At 43.8% G+C, this 14133-nt stretch overlaps 1 protein-coding gene across 1 annotated transcript in view; it reads right to left on the bottom strand.

Annotated features, from left to right (window-relative positions):
• Nucleotides 1-364: 364 nt before the first annotated feature.
• The window catches only part of LRRC74A (leucine rich repeat containing 74A), a 140013-nt gene continuing 126244 nt past the window's right edge, over nucleotides 365-14133 (bottom strand). The window contains exons 12-14 of the mRNA XM_085626688.1: nucleotides 10347-10451; nucleotides 5579-5667; nucleotides 365-1751 (exon numbers count right to left, since the gene is read on the bottom strand). Coding sequence (XP_085482814.1) covers nucleotides 1106-1751; nucleotides 5579-5667; nucleotides 10347-10451 — 840 coding nt within the window. The 3' untranslated portion in view covers nucleotides 365-1105. The remainder of the gene's footprint in view (nucleotides 1752-5578; nucleotides 5668-10346; nucleotides 10452-14133) is intronic.

Below are 14133 nucleotides of genomic sequence, written 5' to 3' on the forward strand. Positions count from 1 at the left end.
CTTGTGTGCCCACCACCTGAAACCACCGCACAAATTAAACATTGTGAGAAAATTTGTCATGTCGTGGCCTTCTAGAAAACCTTAACTCCCAACAATTCACAAATCAGAGAGTACCTTTAACTTCATCTTTGAGTTGGATTGACTCCCAAGGGCACAGCAGTCCCTTACCTCTGTCAAGCACTTTACATAAGGGACTCTGGACACCACCCTGTGGAGTTGCTCTCTCTTGTGTGAGTGCACCTCATGCTGATAACCATCAACGCTAGCCAATGCGCACATGCGCATCAGTACCATTTCACTCAATATAATTCTCGGCACACATACCCGTCCAGGACCATGTAAGCACCAAATAGACAGATATATAAACAATTCACATTTGAGTTTATAGTGAATGTGATATAACCCTTAAAAATAAACAAATAAATATGATTTTAAAAACTAGTCACAGCAAGCAACCACTGAACATTTCACATCTAAGAGGACATCACAATGCTCAGGGGAGTGAACCACTTCACCATCGATCTCCAGAAACCAGCATAACTAGTATGGAGAGACAATCGCAAAATCCCAAAGTAGTAAGAAAATACACAATATGTAAATAAGACAGCTTATATAGAGAAAAGGCTGGAAAACTGCTTAAATACAACTACTTTAACCATCACCTTTGAAAGAATAAAATATCAGAATGCGATTGGCAAACCCTGGACAGTGAACACAAACACCAACCTCAGGCCTGTCGTTTGCAGTCACTGCAACCTTAACCCTGATGCCGTGACAGTGAAAGGTTTTAGTTGAGTTGGACTGCATGTACCAGAATGCATTGGAAGAACTAGTGCAGGCAGTGGACTCCCCTGCTCCACATTCTAAATTTGAGAATGGAATTGGGCAAGCGTCAGCCACAAGAGCCAAGAGTGGATGTTGAAGTCAATTAAGACGAAAATGAAAGATGTTCACTGTGCATGCATAGCACTAAGTGACTGTGACTTTGAGGACATCTGAGAGTAGCTTACAGACACATTGATGATCACAGCAATATGGGATATAGGATAACCTGTTGCATCTTCCAGGATAAACATTTTACCCTCACGCGTTCCATGTCTGCTCGCTAAGCAGCGCTGTCAGTTTTTCCTGTGTTCACAGTTCTTTTGACTAGCTTAGTGCTTCTCACCTTCTTCTGTGGTAATGAAGTGGAGTAGTGGCCTTTGGACGGATGGGACTTGCTTACACCTCTCAGCACTGGCCTTGTAGGTCTCTGTGAATCACTTGATTCTCTGGGCTCGGTAGTGGAGGAATATGTTTTCGAACCAAAAGTTGCTGTGGTGAACTCTGACTGTGCCTGCACTTTTGAGCTCAATTTGGGCTCAGACGTGGAGTTCTTTTCTAGGCTGGAGGACAGCCTGATGTTTGTTGCCATACGTGGCTCACTCCGGGTGGAAGGGTAGTGGCTCCCTTTGCCACTGATCAATGGTGCGGAACGATAGCCTGTGTTGGAAGTCTCAGCCTGGTACCAGGAGCTAAGGGGAGTGGCAGAGAAACGGTGAGGACTTCTGGGCTCCAGTGGTTGGGAGTCCAGTACCTTAGGATCCTGAGAAAGCACTACAGAGGTGTGAGGCGTGACTGTCTCTACGGCTTTCTTGAAGGTCTTCAACACACGCTCACTCTTGTGCTTCTCTTTCTTCTGCCGGGATTCTTCTCTTCGCAAGCGCCGCCGCTGATCACGCATCATCTGTTTGCGAGTATCAACCAGGCCCCTAGGAATTTTGTAGATAGAAGGGAAGAAGGGAAAGCAGGAGTGAAGTGGGAGAGTCAAAAAGGATGTGACACCATAATTATGTTGTGAACAATAAGATCACCAGTAGAGTATGCTCAACATTGACTGTACTGAGCAGCTGCATTGCAAGGTACCCCACATTTATCAACAGTTAAAGGAATCAGAAGGAGAGTTTTTAAATTAAGTCAATATTTTGCAAACCCTGTGACAGATAAGGGTCAGAGATAGTAAAATGAACTTCCTTTTAAGATTAGAAGTAGACAATTTCTAAATTTGAAATAGATGAGGACTTACACGCTGGTCATTCACATCTCGGACAAGCAGACGCCATCATGCAAACAAGTAAAACTCACAAGCTGTGGCCTGAGGGCTCTGATCTTTATTCTCTACACTGCCCTGAGCCTTCTCGTAGAGTCCATCAAGTCTTTCGGCTGGTTATCGTTTTGGCTGATATCTGATTAAATCTCTCCTGCTACGACTTACTGATCTTTGAAGGATCTAATTTATATAAAAAATAGAGAAACACAAGTTAGACAGTTGTTTAGGGCTTTCTGAATTAGATAGGGCTGCCTCCCCCTCTACTGTCACCCTATGGAGGAGATGCTGAGTCTTCCCGCCCAGGGGTTAGTTCCAGCATCCCTCGAAGAAAAGCACATATCCCAGCACTCAGAGAATTGTACAAGATACCATAGCTAGAGGTCCGAGGGCAATAGTGAAACTCGTTTGACACCCCAAGCAGAATCTTAGCAACCGCAGAAATGTCAATACTCCAATGTTAGTGTTGAGTGAGTTCTCAGCGTGACTGGGAGAATTCACTGGAAGGACTCCCTCTACCGAGCAATCCCCATGGAGGAGGAAATTCCTCCCTTGGCTGCTCCTCTAAGTTTAGCACTCCCTCCGGTAATTGGAAGCTTTTGTATTAATCACCCAACTCCAGATCAAGCTGTAAGTCCCAGTTCATGACTGGTATGTGACGACCTCTGCCGCATTGGCTTAAGGACAGTGTCCTGAAGGAGGAATGTGTCCTTAAAGTTCTCCCAGTCAATTCCTGGTTGGATATAACATGTTGCCCAGGTCTGAGAGGCCTGGATCAGGCAAAGGTTGCGGCATTCTTTCGACTTACTGGAGCCATCACAGCATGTTCAAGCAAAATACTTTATATTCACTCAGTTCTCAAAAACGTTTTCAATACTTGCTTGCAATATTTCTCTTTTGAGAATTTAACCAAGTAAATACCCAGTTAGTTGTTCTTTAAAACCTCTTTCTTCTTGAAAGGGGCCGTTCGGTGTACAGGCACAAGACTTCTCTTTGCACAGGCCTGAACATTTAACAATCACCACCAACAGGCATTCCAGAATGATGCTTTGCTTGATGATGCCAGTGGGGGTTTGAGACCCATGGTGACATCATTCAGGGAATGGCTAAGTTAGTAGGATGTTTTAAACTGATTGTTAGCTCAATTCTGCCTTGCATGGGGCAGACCCTGAGGTGTTTCCGGGTTGGGTATTTGCACACAGATAACACAGCATGGATGAACTTCCTGTGTCAGACACAAACATACAACTGCCTTATCTACTCATGTGGAAACCAAGGGGCTGGGTGACTGGCAGGACACTGGAGATAATGCTGCAGCTGGCAGAGCTTAGGAGGCTGCCACACAGAAAGCACCCCAGCATACACACAGGGATGAGATTATTTACAGGTAGGAGAAAGGATCTGTGTTTCCAGTGCAGGATGACATGTGCCCCGAAACAGGACAAAAGAGGAGTATGTGCAGTGCTCTGGAAGCAGCCGAAGGCATTGAGAGGAGCACAGGCATGTGTACATGGGTCAACTTGAACAAGAACCCCCTACCTTAGAGGCTGGAGAGGAGGGGAAGGAATGCAAACCATTTAAATTTCAGTTTACTGTCTCTCTGACTTTAATTGGAGACACAAGTCTCTAAATAGAAGCTCATAAATGCTGGTTCTATGGGATAGGAGTTGTGGGAATCCATGGAAAAGAGAACACAATGAAGGGAAGGAGTTGTGGAATGGATGGATGTGGAAAAGGATGGAGAGAAGGAATGGCTGGTGAGATGGATGAATGGATAGATGGAGTTAGATTTAAGGGAGGAAAGGGTGGAGAAAAGTATGGGAGGATGGGTGCAGAGGATGGCTGGATGAAAGGAGAGAAGGCGAGATGGGTAAATGGAGAAAAGCATGGGGAGAGTGATGGATGGATGATGAAAATACATTTGGAGAGGGATTGAGAGGAGAAAGGACGGAGAGATGGATAGATGTAGAAAAAGGAAGAGTGGATGATGGCTGGAGAGCTGGAAGGAAGGAGGGTAAAAGACAGAAAGAAGGCTGGATTAAGGCATGGATAGATGGAAAAAGACAAAGAAAAGATAGATGTTACATGTGGAAAAAGCAGAAAAAAGAATTTGAGAGATGGAATAAAGGTACAGAACAAAGATGGCAACTTCTTCATCTCCCCCCCCCCACACACACACTCCAAATAAGTAACGGGCTCTCTCACATCACTCGCTCTTTCAGTACTATTTTGGATATTATTCGAAGTGGAATGTATTTTATTTTTCTGGCTACTCACTGAATCCACCCCAGAACACAATAGTCAGCTAAAAATCACCCTGCTTGACATGCAGATGACTCTAATCTATGATGTCACTTGTGGATTAACACAAACCACCTCTTTAGCCACTTGGGCTGGTAGTCATCAAATGAAGACATGAAGACCGGAGAACAGGGAGAAGACTAGGTAGGTGCCAAAACACAAACACAACCGAAACCCATAATTTGTACATGGCATGTAAAAGAGGAAGGGAACTGGGAAAGACCATCCTAAAGTTGGTGACTACGGATCAAATGAGAAGAAATTACTGTGTAACGAGTTCCACCCAAGAAAAGAAGAACATCTGACGACACAACACGATCAGTGTACTCTCAACAGGGCAACCCCGAACATTCCAACCTGCAGGGAATACACTCAGTTGAACAAACACTACTGACAAAAATGACAACTTTTTATATATGCTACTTCAAACTGCACTGACATTTTTAAGTGCTGTAAATAAAAGGTGCTATAATATTCCAATTTAATGGAACTAAATTTGCGATTCCAATTCGTTACCTCTAAATTACCACATTTCTCAGCAAAGAGTGTTCAGTTCACTGAGCCACCATGCTGTCTATGATATCATGTAGGATACAGAAAATACACCAAAGTGAACAAAATATACCTTTGACTGAGCAGCTGAAATAAGCACACCAACCTGCACAACAACCATTGAACGTGAAAGGTGGATAACGCACATCTGACCGAACAACCACCATGAACATCTAATCTGCAGGGACATACTGTACGCTAGACTCTGGAACCACTCATGGAACAATCATACTGCAGAAAGAACACCCAGCTGAAGAACACCTTGTGAAAAGACAACATGCAGGGACAGCACTGTACAACAGACGCTCCTTTGGCCCATGCAAGACAGCTTGCAGAAATTGAGATTTAACATCAAATGTTAATAACAATCTCTGAGACACTAAAATATAAAGTTGAGTCAATATTCACCTGCCCCTCAAAGCACAACCAACGAAAACTCAAGGACAAATTCTATAGAATCATATGCTAACAGATAGCTTTACGAGCAAAACAAATGAAGAAACAAGATGGCGGCCATAACTTGCTACAGTAGCCCTAGAAACAAATGATGTTCTCTTTACGTACTCCCTGCTCCCCACCATCCGGTAAACCTGCAAAGAAAAGCATGTAGAACAGCAATGAGAAAAGTTTGAAGTTTACCGATAATCCACCACCCCGGAGCCGTCTTTGTCCAGTCTCTGCACCAGTTCATCAATCTGGGACCGGTCCAGGGAGATGTTGGATTGTTGCTGCGGAGAGGAAGAAACCAAAAAGCAGCCAATAAACATGTGACGATGGAAGCAACCATTAGACAGGCGTGGGATGAACGTAAAACGTGACTTGTTTGCTACCTCCTATTGGCTCCTAGAAGAAATGCAAGTTTCTAACAATCAGCTTTTTTGACGTACCTATGGGTTTGACGGTTTGAAATATGAATGTTCTCCAATTCAAAAAATGTCCGCAAAAATTAACAATTTCAAAACCTAGGGCTGTTGTTTTTTCTGTGGATGAACAAACATTTGTTTCTGAACAAGGCTGTGAGTGCAAGATATGACGAATACAAACTAAGCAGTGTGATGCACGTGACTTTGTAAAGAGCTGAGTGACTATATATAGCATTGTAGGACCTGGGAAAATGTGTGCATTGCTAGCATTCTGGAGAGTGGCCAAGTATTGTCATGATTGTAGCATTATGGAAAACAGGAAAATATAGCCATTACTAGGCCACTGTGGAAACGGAACACCATTGTGGAAAGTGAACAGCTATGTGAATTACTGCAGCATTCTGCAAGCTGGGCAAATGAATGTGGCATGGTGAAATTCAGAAAAATATGCATGGCTGTGGCTTTTGGGAAACTGGACAAAAATCTGCACACTGAAACATTTTGGAAAGTAGGCAAATATCCGCAGTGTTGTGACTACTGGGGCACAGTTGAGAAAGCTGGCAATGTGTCTTGAGGCTCTTTTCAAACTTGCAGGAATGCGATGATGTGTGTCTGTGATGTGGCTGACAATAGAATGTGTTATGTTTTGTTCTGCCTGGGGCGATTACATTAATAGCATCAGGGACATTGTGTGCTGGTACGTAGATCTGTTATATTTTGTTGATGATAAATCACTATTATGGGCTAATAATGAGGGACTGTTACACTTATGGCCAGATGTACAAAACATTTTGCTCCAGATGTACAAAGTATTTTGCACTTTGCAACTGGAAAAAGGATTTTTTGAAATGTACTAAACCCATTTTGGAGCCTGCAGTAGCGGCTCGTGTCCCGGCAGAGTGGGAGGGCAAGGGGGAGGGGAAGAGAGGGACGTACAACAAAAAAAGGAGACACAACAAAAATTAAAATAAATAACTTACCTGGTGCATGGCCACATCTCCCGCTCTTCTGCTCCGTCCTCACCAGCACAGGCTCCGAGAATCCCCTGCGGCCAATCCTGACACTGTTTTCATGATGCTGAAAGCCGCTTCAGGAGTGCTGAGGATATACACTCCCAGTGAGGCTGGGAGCATGTGCTTTCTCCCTCCAACCTAGCAATACATCTGGGGTTGGAGAGAGCTTCAGTGCGCATGACGGTTTGGCCGGCCTGACACGGACGGCCAAACAATCATGCGCACTGACAACAGTGCCCTGCCCACCATTTCCCTTCCATGACGGCCCCGCCCCAAGCCTCAGCTATTGTAAGAAAAATAAAATGATAATAAACACTTTACGTATCATTTTGTTTTTAAGGTTTTGAGGCTGATAGGGGGGCGAGGCTCCTCTGCTAAAGTGGAGGCTGCTGGGAGCCTGTAACTATTTAACGTCTCCTATAATAAGTGTAGAAGTTGATAACAAATAGCTCTTAGAAAAGGGTGTGTTGTAGGCTTCTCTTCCAAATAGCAATACCTATACATATGTAACAGTGGCTTAACACCACAATTGCAGATGTAAAGCATTGAAAAGTTACAGACTCTCCACTTGGGGATGTAACTCATTTGCAAAAGGGAAGGGGTCCTCTTGGGACCCTTTCCCCTCTGTGAATGTTAAAGCAAATGTTGCTGGGAAGGAGGCAGTCGTCCTGAGGACCACTATTTATTCTCAAATGAACATTTAAAAAATCTAAATCTTTTCTTTTCAATGCCACCCTGTTTCTTTTATGGAAAAAAGGCGGCATTTAGAAAAAAATATAAATGTTAAAAGTAATCAGAGGTGTGGTGGCCTGCTGAGTCCAGAAGGCACCATCCCTGTAATGGCAACACATTAGGGAGTTGCAATTTGCAACCTACCTCATGAATATTGATAAGGCAGGTCAGATTGCGACCACTGAAATTCGAAATTTTGTGAAATGACCTAGTAGTACATAGGTCGCTTCACAAAAACTCCAAACTGGTCAAATTTGGCAACCAGTACTTGGCATCCAGAATTTCATGCATCTGGCCTCTTAGTTCTATTAGGTCCTGAAGTGGGCTACTGTGTCAGTCATGGTTATTGACACTGATTCTGAGAGTCACACACTGGTCAGAATGGGGTTCTGGTAGAATAACTGGTGGTTACTAACACTGTTTATTAGATGCACTCTGGTGATGTGTTACAAATGACTTTATGCAGCATTCAAGCTCAACCCCTTTTTTCTTAATTATTAATGCATTTGGCCCAATGTCCCACTGACACTATAGTAATGATTTAGACCCTGGGGCCTGGCCTGCCACTACTTCTGGGACATCTGATGCCCCGCCTGCAACCACCTCATAGCAGACTGCCTCCAATTGTAAAAAGAACAACTACTCTGGTGGTTCTTTTTTGACAAAAGCAGGCATTTGTTTCTTAAAATCAAAAAACAGTGGCCTTGACATGCAGGGAGTTTTCTCCCAGCACAATGGTGTTATTCTTAATTTTCCCGGTCCAGGTTTGTCATGCCTCTCACGGTGGAATGGGCATTAACAATCTGAATCCGGAGGATGGCCCTAGCAGACTGGACCTCACAGTAATAGGGGAAGCCCTGTGGGGGACCAGTTGCTACTGATTATCTACGAGTACATAATCAGCAGTGGCTGCTCCTTAGCTAAGGCGGAGGAGCGTCGCCCCACTGCCCTGCGAGCAGTTTAAACTGGAAAACGAATATGATAATAACTATGCTATTCTCATTAGAGATTTCCTTCTTGCTTAGGTGCGGGCTGGGCTGGGCAGAGCAGAGCATGGGATAGGGAGAGGAGTGCATTACACAGCCTGGTAGGGAACATGCACAGCCTCCCTGTCCCCGTCTGAGTGCCGAATCACGGCGCTCAGGACAATCACAATGCTGCATTGCAGCATTGTGATTGGCCAGGGGATTCTGGGAGGCTGTGTGCTTCCTGTTGTGACTCAGAGAAGATGTCGCAGGAGGTGGCAACGGCCGGTGGCACCCAGGTAAGTCATTTTATTTTATTTTTTATTCCCCCCCTGCTCCCACTCCCTCCTTGCCTCACCACCCCTGTTCAGTAGCAGCCGCTACTGACAATCAGCAGTTCTCCAACCTCTAAATAGGGTGGAGGAACATGAGGTTTATCCATCATCTGATTTGCAGCACATCTCCCCCTCTACAAAAGCCTAGAGGAGACCCTAATTTGTAACAAAAATAATTAGTGGAGGAAATCTCCTTGCACAGTTGTACTTAAACTATATCCAGGCTTTGCCAATGTTACCCGCCCAGAGTGTTTTGAGATGCACCCGTACCACTTCCTACATCTGGCCAGTTCTGTCTAAAGAGCGTCATCTACGCCGTTACTGATCCGAAAAGAACGCCGATCCGGAGGTCCCGATTTTGAGGTCTTAGAAAATTCAAGGAAAAAAGGGCCCATAATACTTGTTCGAGTCACACACAGCCGTTAATTATCAATACAACCGGCTGTATCGTCATCTCGACGTTGGATTTTAACTTGCTAATTTCACACATTTTTATGAGATTTTAATAAAATCTGGATATCAGATAGAGAAGCAAACATTCCGCATACCATCTGTCCTGATGCTAATCCTGTAGTAAAATTGGCAAGCACTCCTCATTTTAGGGTCTTCGTTTTTTATACAATAGGGAATACAGCATTGTACAGTAAATTTGACAAGTTGATTTGTGGCTTCTCCTGACGAAGGCGCTCATAGCGCCGAAACGCGCGTCGAAGATTATAACTTGCCACCCAAATGTTTTTTTTATGATAATGTGATGTTATAAAGATTAATTAATATTTTTAAGTTGACTGTGTTTGTTTTTATAATATTGGTATTTTCATGATTAAAAATAAGCTCTTTTTTATATATATATATATATATATATATATATATATGATCTTGAACTCATTTCTTGCATATATCTGGTACACTAACTGCTCATATTGTCCTAGGAACTATATTGTCTATTGCTAATTTGCCCTGTCCTAGGAACTACAGGGGGTCCTTGTTAATCACATGACAGTTCTGTCTAAAGGACATTACATTTTGCCAAGTATTCCTAGGAATGATTCTGCAGACAACGACCAAACCCACGCTCAAATTGTTTTCAAATGCTTTACATTTTCAAACAAAACCCCTCTACATGTGTGCCAAACAATCTACTTTTTACCACTCACATCTTTACGTTTTGTTTTCGGCTATAATGACCATGCACCTTTAGACTTACCTTTAAACACTATCCTACTTCACCCCACATTGTTAATTAAATGTGTTGTAAAATGTAATGTCTGGTAAAAATGTTTTAGAAATGTCCACTTACTATGCAAGCTTATCACAAAAATTCCTGAATTATAGTTTGCAAGGGTGAGCTACTTTTCTACTTGGCCATCGGGTCTCTATATTGTCTGAGGTCAGCCTTGGTGACAGTTCACCTCCTCCTTTCACTCCCTAGTCATTTTTTACCCACTTCATTCCCTAATGGCAGATAAATTAAGCCTTAGGCCCTCCCTCTCACTCACCTGCATGGCTCTCCGGAACTCTGAGACGGGGATGCGCATGGTCCCATCTTTGTCCATGTTCTTGAAGAAATCCCACAGTCGCAGTTTTCGCTCATCCAGGTAGTTCTAAGGGACACAAAACGTACATCATTGAGAGAGATAAAATAATCAAACAAAGGGCCAGTGATGTATTCCACACAATTATGAGGGGCTTCTTAAGAAAAGGAAGACATTTCCAGTTAGGGGTGGGGTTGGAGGTGTATGGAGATGGTGATTCGCCACCTTCCAGCAGGTCACTGGGTTAGCAGCACTGCACCAGTACTGGTGGGAAAGGCATGGCAGGACGAGAGGAGGCCCTGGGTGTTTCCACTTCAGCACATGAAGACCATAGACTGGCAAGGCAAACCTGCAAACACTGACAGGTGAAGAAACAAAGCCACGGCATGAATCTCAGCAGTGGTTATGGCCTTTGGCTCACCCAGCGGCAGCTCCTCCGCTAAGGCGGAGGAGGGTCGCCCCACTGCATGTGAAAGGAAAAATAAATTGATAATAACGATACGTTAATAATGTTACGTTACCATCATTTTATTTTTCTGTAAGGAGTCGAGCCAGGTGAGGGCAGGGCTGGGCTGTGTCACAGGGAGAGGGAGAAGGAGTGGCATAATGTTATGTTAAGTTAAAATTTCTCATAAAGCGCTCGTACACCGATTAGTTTCTTGGTGCTGAACTTGAGAATTTTGCTGGGACCTCATCTAATTAGTTGTCCACAAGCCTAGTTATAGGCTTGGATAAATAGCCAGTTCTTAAGAAGTCTTCGGAATCTAACAAATTCAGTGCAGGTTCTAATGTCTAACGGGAGAGTATTTCAGAAGCAGGGGGCCAATACTGCAAACCTGCAGCCACCTATTCGTTTACGTTTATAGGAAGGAATGGTTAAGAAGTTCTTGTGGGCAGAGCGTAAGCTCCGTGCAGGTAGGTATTTCTGGACAAGTCTGGATGTAAATTTTGAGCTAGCACCATGCAAGGCTTTAAATATGAGGCAACCAACTTTAAACGCACATCTTTGCAGGATGGACAGCCAATGTGATCTTAAGTGCACGTGAGGGTTTGGCATGCGGTCTTGGGCCTGTCAAACCATCATGCGCACCTAGCATTTTCTCCACCCGGCTTTATTGCACAGCCGAGTGAAGAACATGTACAAGCTCCCAGTCCCTGTCTGTGTGTCGAACCATGGTGCTCAGACCAATCATGACGGTGCTGTGATGCTGGTGACAGCAGCGACATGATTGGGAGCCTGTGTGCTTCCGTGCTGCCAGGAGAAAAGAAGAGGATGGAGGAGAGGTGGCGGCCATTCAGGTAAGTGAAGCCTGTTTTCTTCTTTTGTTCTTGCTTGACTATTACCAAGACTCACTTTTTGTTTGATTCTTCATGTCTCCTATGGGTGTCTCGGAGAATTTTCAGGTTGTCGTTCTTGTGCTAACGTCTGTGACGCCGCACTTTTTGATTTTCATCTCTTTCCTGATCCTCTTCATTGTGGGAAGTTGCATTCCAGTTGACCAATTGGGTGAATATCTCTCACCCCAACAGGAGAGTTGATAGACACCCACCAGTGGTGCTGTGTGGAGTGCTCCATTATACATGCAGTACCATTTTCAGCGCTTGATTTGGTGTTTGGTCTTGTACTGCTTTTTATACTGTTTTCTTAGTGGTGGGCATAAATCCTTACACCATCCCATTAGCTTCAGGCCAGTGTGGGGTGATTGTCCTATGATTGAAGTTGAGGTTCACTGCATAGTTTGTGTATTGACATCTGTTGAATATGGGACCATATTGGAGCCTGCCCATCTCTGGTGAAAACATCTTATCAAGTAACAGGGTCACTGGGTTTGCTCTTGTCGGCAAGTGTTGTTTCACTAAGAACATAACTGAGTGTTCATCCATAGCAACCATCAAATATTTTCATTATCGTATCAGGAAAAGATGTCAACGTCTCCATTGCCCTACACACCCTCCGGCACTGCAGAAATTTGCAGGGATTTTGAGCTGTTCTTTTCGCTCACTCCCTGACACTGGTTGCACTCTGCAAATGTATCTGCTATGATCTAGTCAAGCATTGGAAACAACATGCTCTGTCACGGAGCTTTGTTGGTAGGTAGAATTCTCAGAGTCCTTCGTGAGCAAGGTCAGCGAATTGTTATCACATGTTTGAGAGGACAATTTTTCTTCCCTGAAGCAGGACGTCGCAGGTTGCCACTGACAGTACAGCACTGATGTCTTTCAATGGTGACACTTCTTTGGCAGCCATGCCTGATGGGAGACTATTTGTGTGTCTCCACAAGTGATTATCAACTCTCCTTTTTCTACTTCAGTCACCTTTGGGCTGGTCACAGTCACTTGCATGATGGATCTGAGAGACATCAATCCAGGGTTGCTTGTTCCCTCACAAAGTTAAGACTTCCTCTGCAGTGCAGATCTTAACCTTTTGTGACATCAGCAGGTGTCCGGTCATATAGTCTGCTAGGTTGTATTTGTTTCCTGGCTTTTGGAATATTACAAATCTACATACATTGTAGGCGAAGACAGCATCTTTTAACCCTGGGGTGGTGTCCTTGCTTTAGGATTGCCATATTTGGTCAGCAAAGACTGATGATCTGTCACTATGGTAAATGGCTTTGCTGTCACTGAAAAGGTGGTGATTTGCCCTGTCTTGCTAGTTCTCCTAGTCGGGTGCTGATTTTGGCATAATCCATGACATAGCACAAGCAGTAGCAGGCAATCCATGGGAATGACCGTACACCACTTGCAGAAGGGGAGCTGGTGTGTTTGTTTAGAGCCTCAATCTTGCCTGGGTGAATACCTCTGTCTGAAAAGATGTGCAAATAGAATTTAGGAAGGTCACTGTGCAATTTATATTGTTCTGCATTGTCAGGGTGGCCCCATGTACAGCTTGGTGCATGAGCTTCAGAGCTGGGTCATGTTCTCTGAGTGCGCTTCTAAATACCGGACAGTTATTGATATAACTGAGGTTGTTCGTGATTGTTTTTTTTATTGTCTGGATTGCATTTTGAAAACTTTTGCTGCCAATGTTTCGCCTCTTGTTGGGAACATATCCCGATGAGTAGTGAAGCTCATGATGTTGTAAGAGTTTTCATGAAGCTTGAGTTGGTGACATCCTTTGGTGAGTCTAGCTTCAAGAACATCTCACTGCCATTGAAGAGTATTATCACGTCACTGATGTGAAGTCCTAGATTATGACCAATAAGTGAAAGTATTTGACTGTCGCAGGTCAATGCATGGCTTTGCTCAGCCTCCTGCATTGTGTTAAGGAACTACTGCCAGTGAAGACACACATAGTATTGGTCCCTTAGACTTTCAATGATACCAGTAAGTTTTATTGCTCTTCTAAAATCTTTTAAAGATGAAATGTCATTTTGTGGTGGATTTGGGTGACTCTGTTGATAGCTTCATTGATGTGTGGGTGAACTTTAAATGTCTTCAATTTTCCAGCACCTTTGAACAGTTTAATAATGTAAAGCTGACAGACCCTCGGTGAAGAGAATGGCAGCTTGTTTCAGCTACTCAGAAGACTGAAGGGTCATGAGACATTATGGTGGAATTGGCCGTCAATTACATAAATGTATGCTTCCAGTGCCCTATCCTCTTACGCAAGAGTCATTTTCAATCATACCAGACATGTCATGGGTTCCAGTGCCTGTACTCTCCCTCTCACATGTTCTAGTTTCGGTCTGGATTTCATCTTTTAGTCCTCTGGAAGCAAATGCAATAGAAGGATGAATGCTCTGCTATT

Source organism: Triturus cristatus, chromosome 9 (genome assembly GCF_964204655.1).
Source record: "Triturus cristatus chromosome 9, aTriCri1.1, whole genome shotgun sequence".
Classification (NCBI taxonomy): Eukaryota; Metazoa; Chordata; class Amphibia; order Caudata; family Salamandridae; genus Triturus; species Triturus cristatus.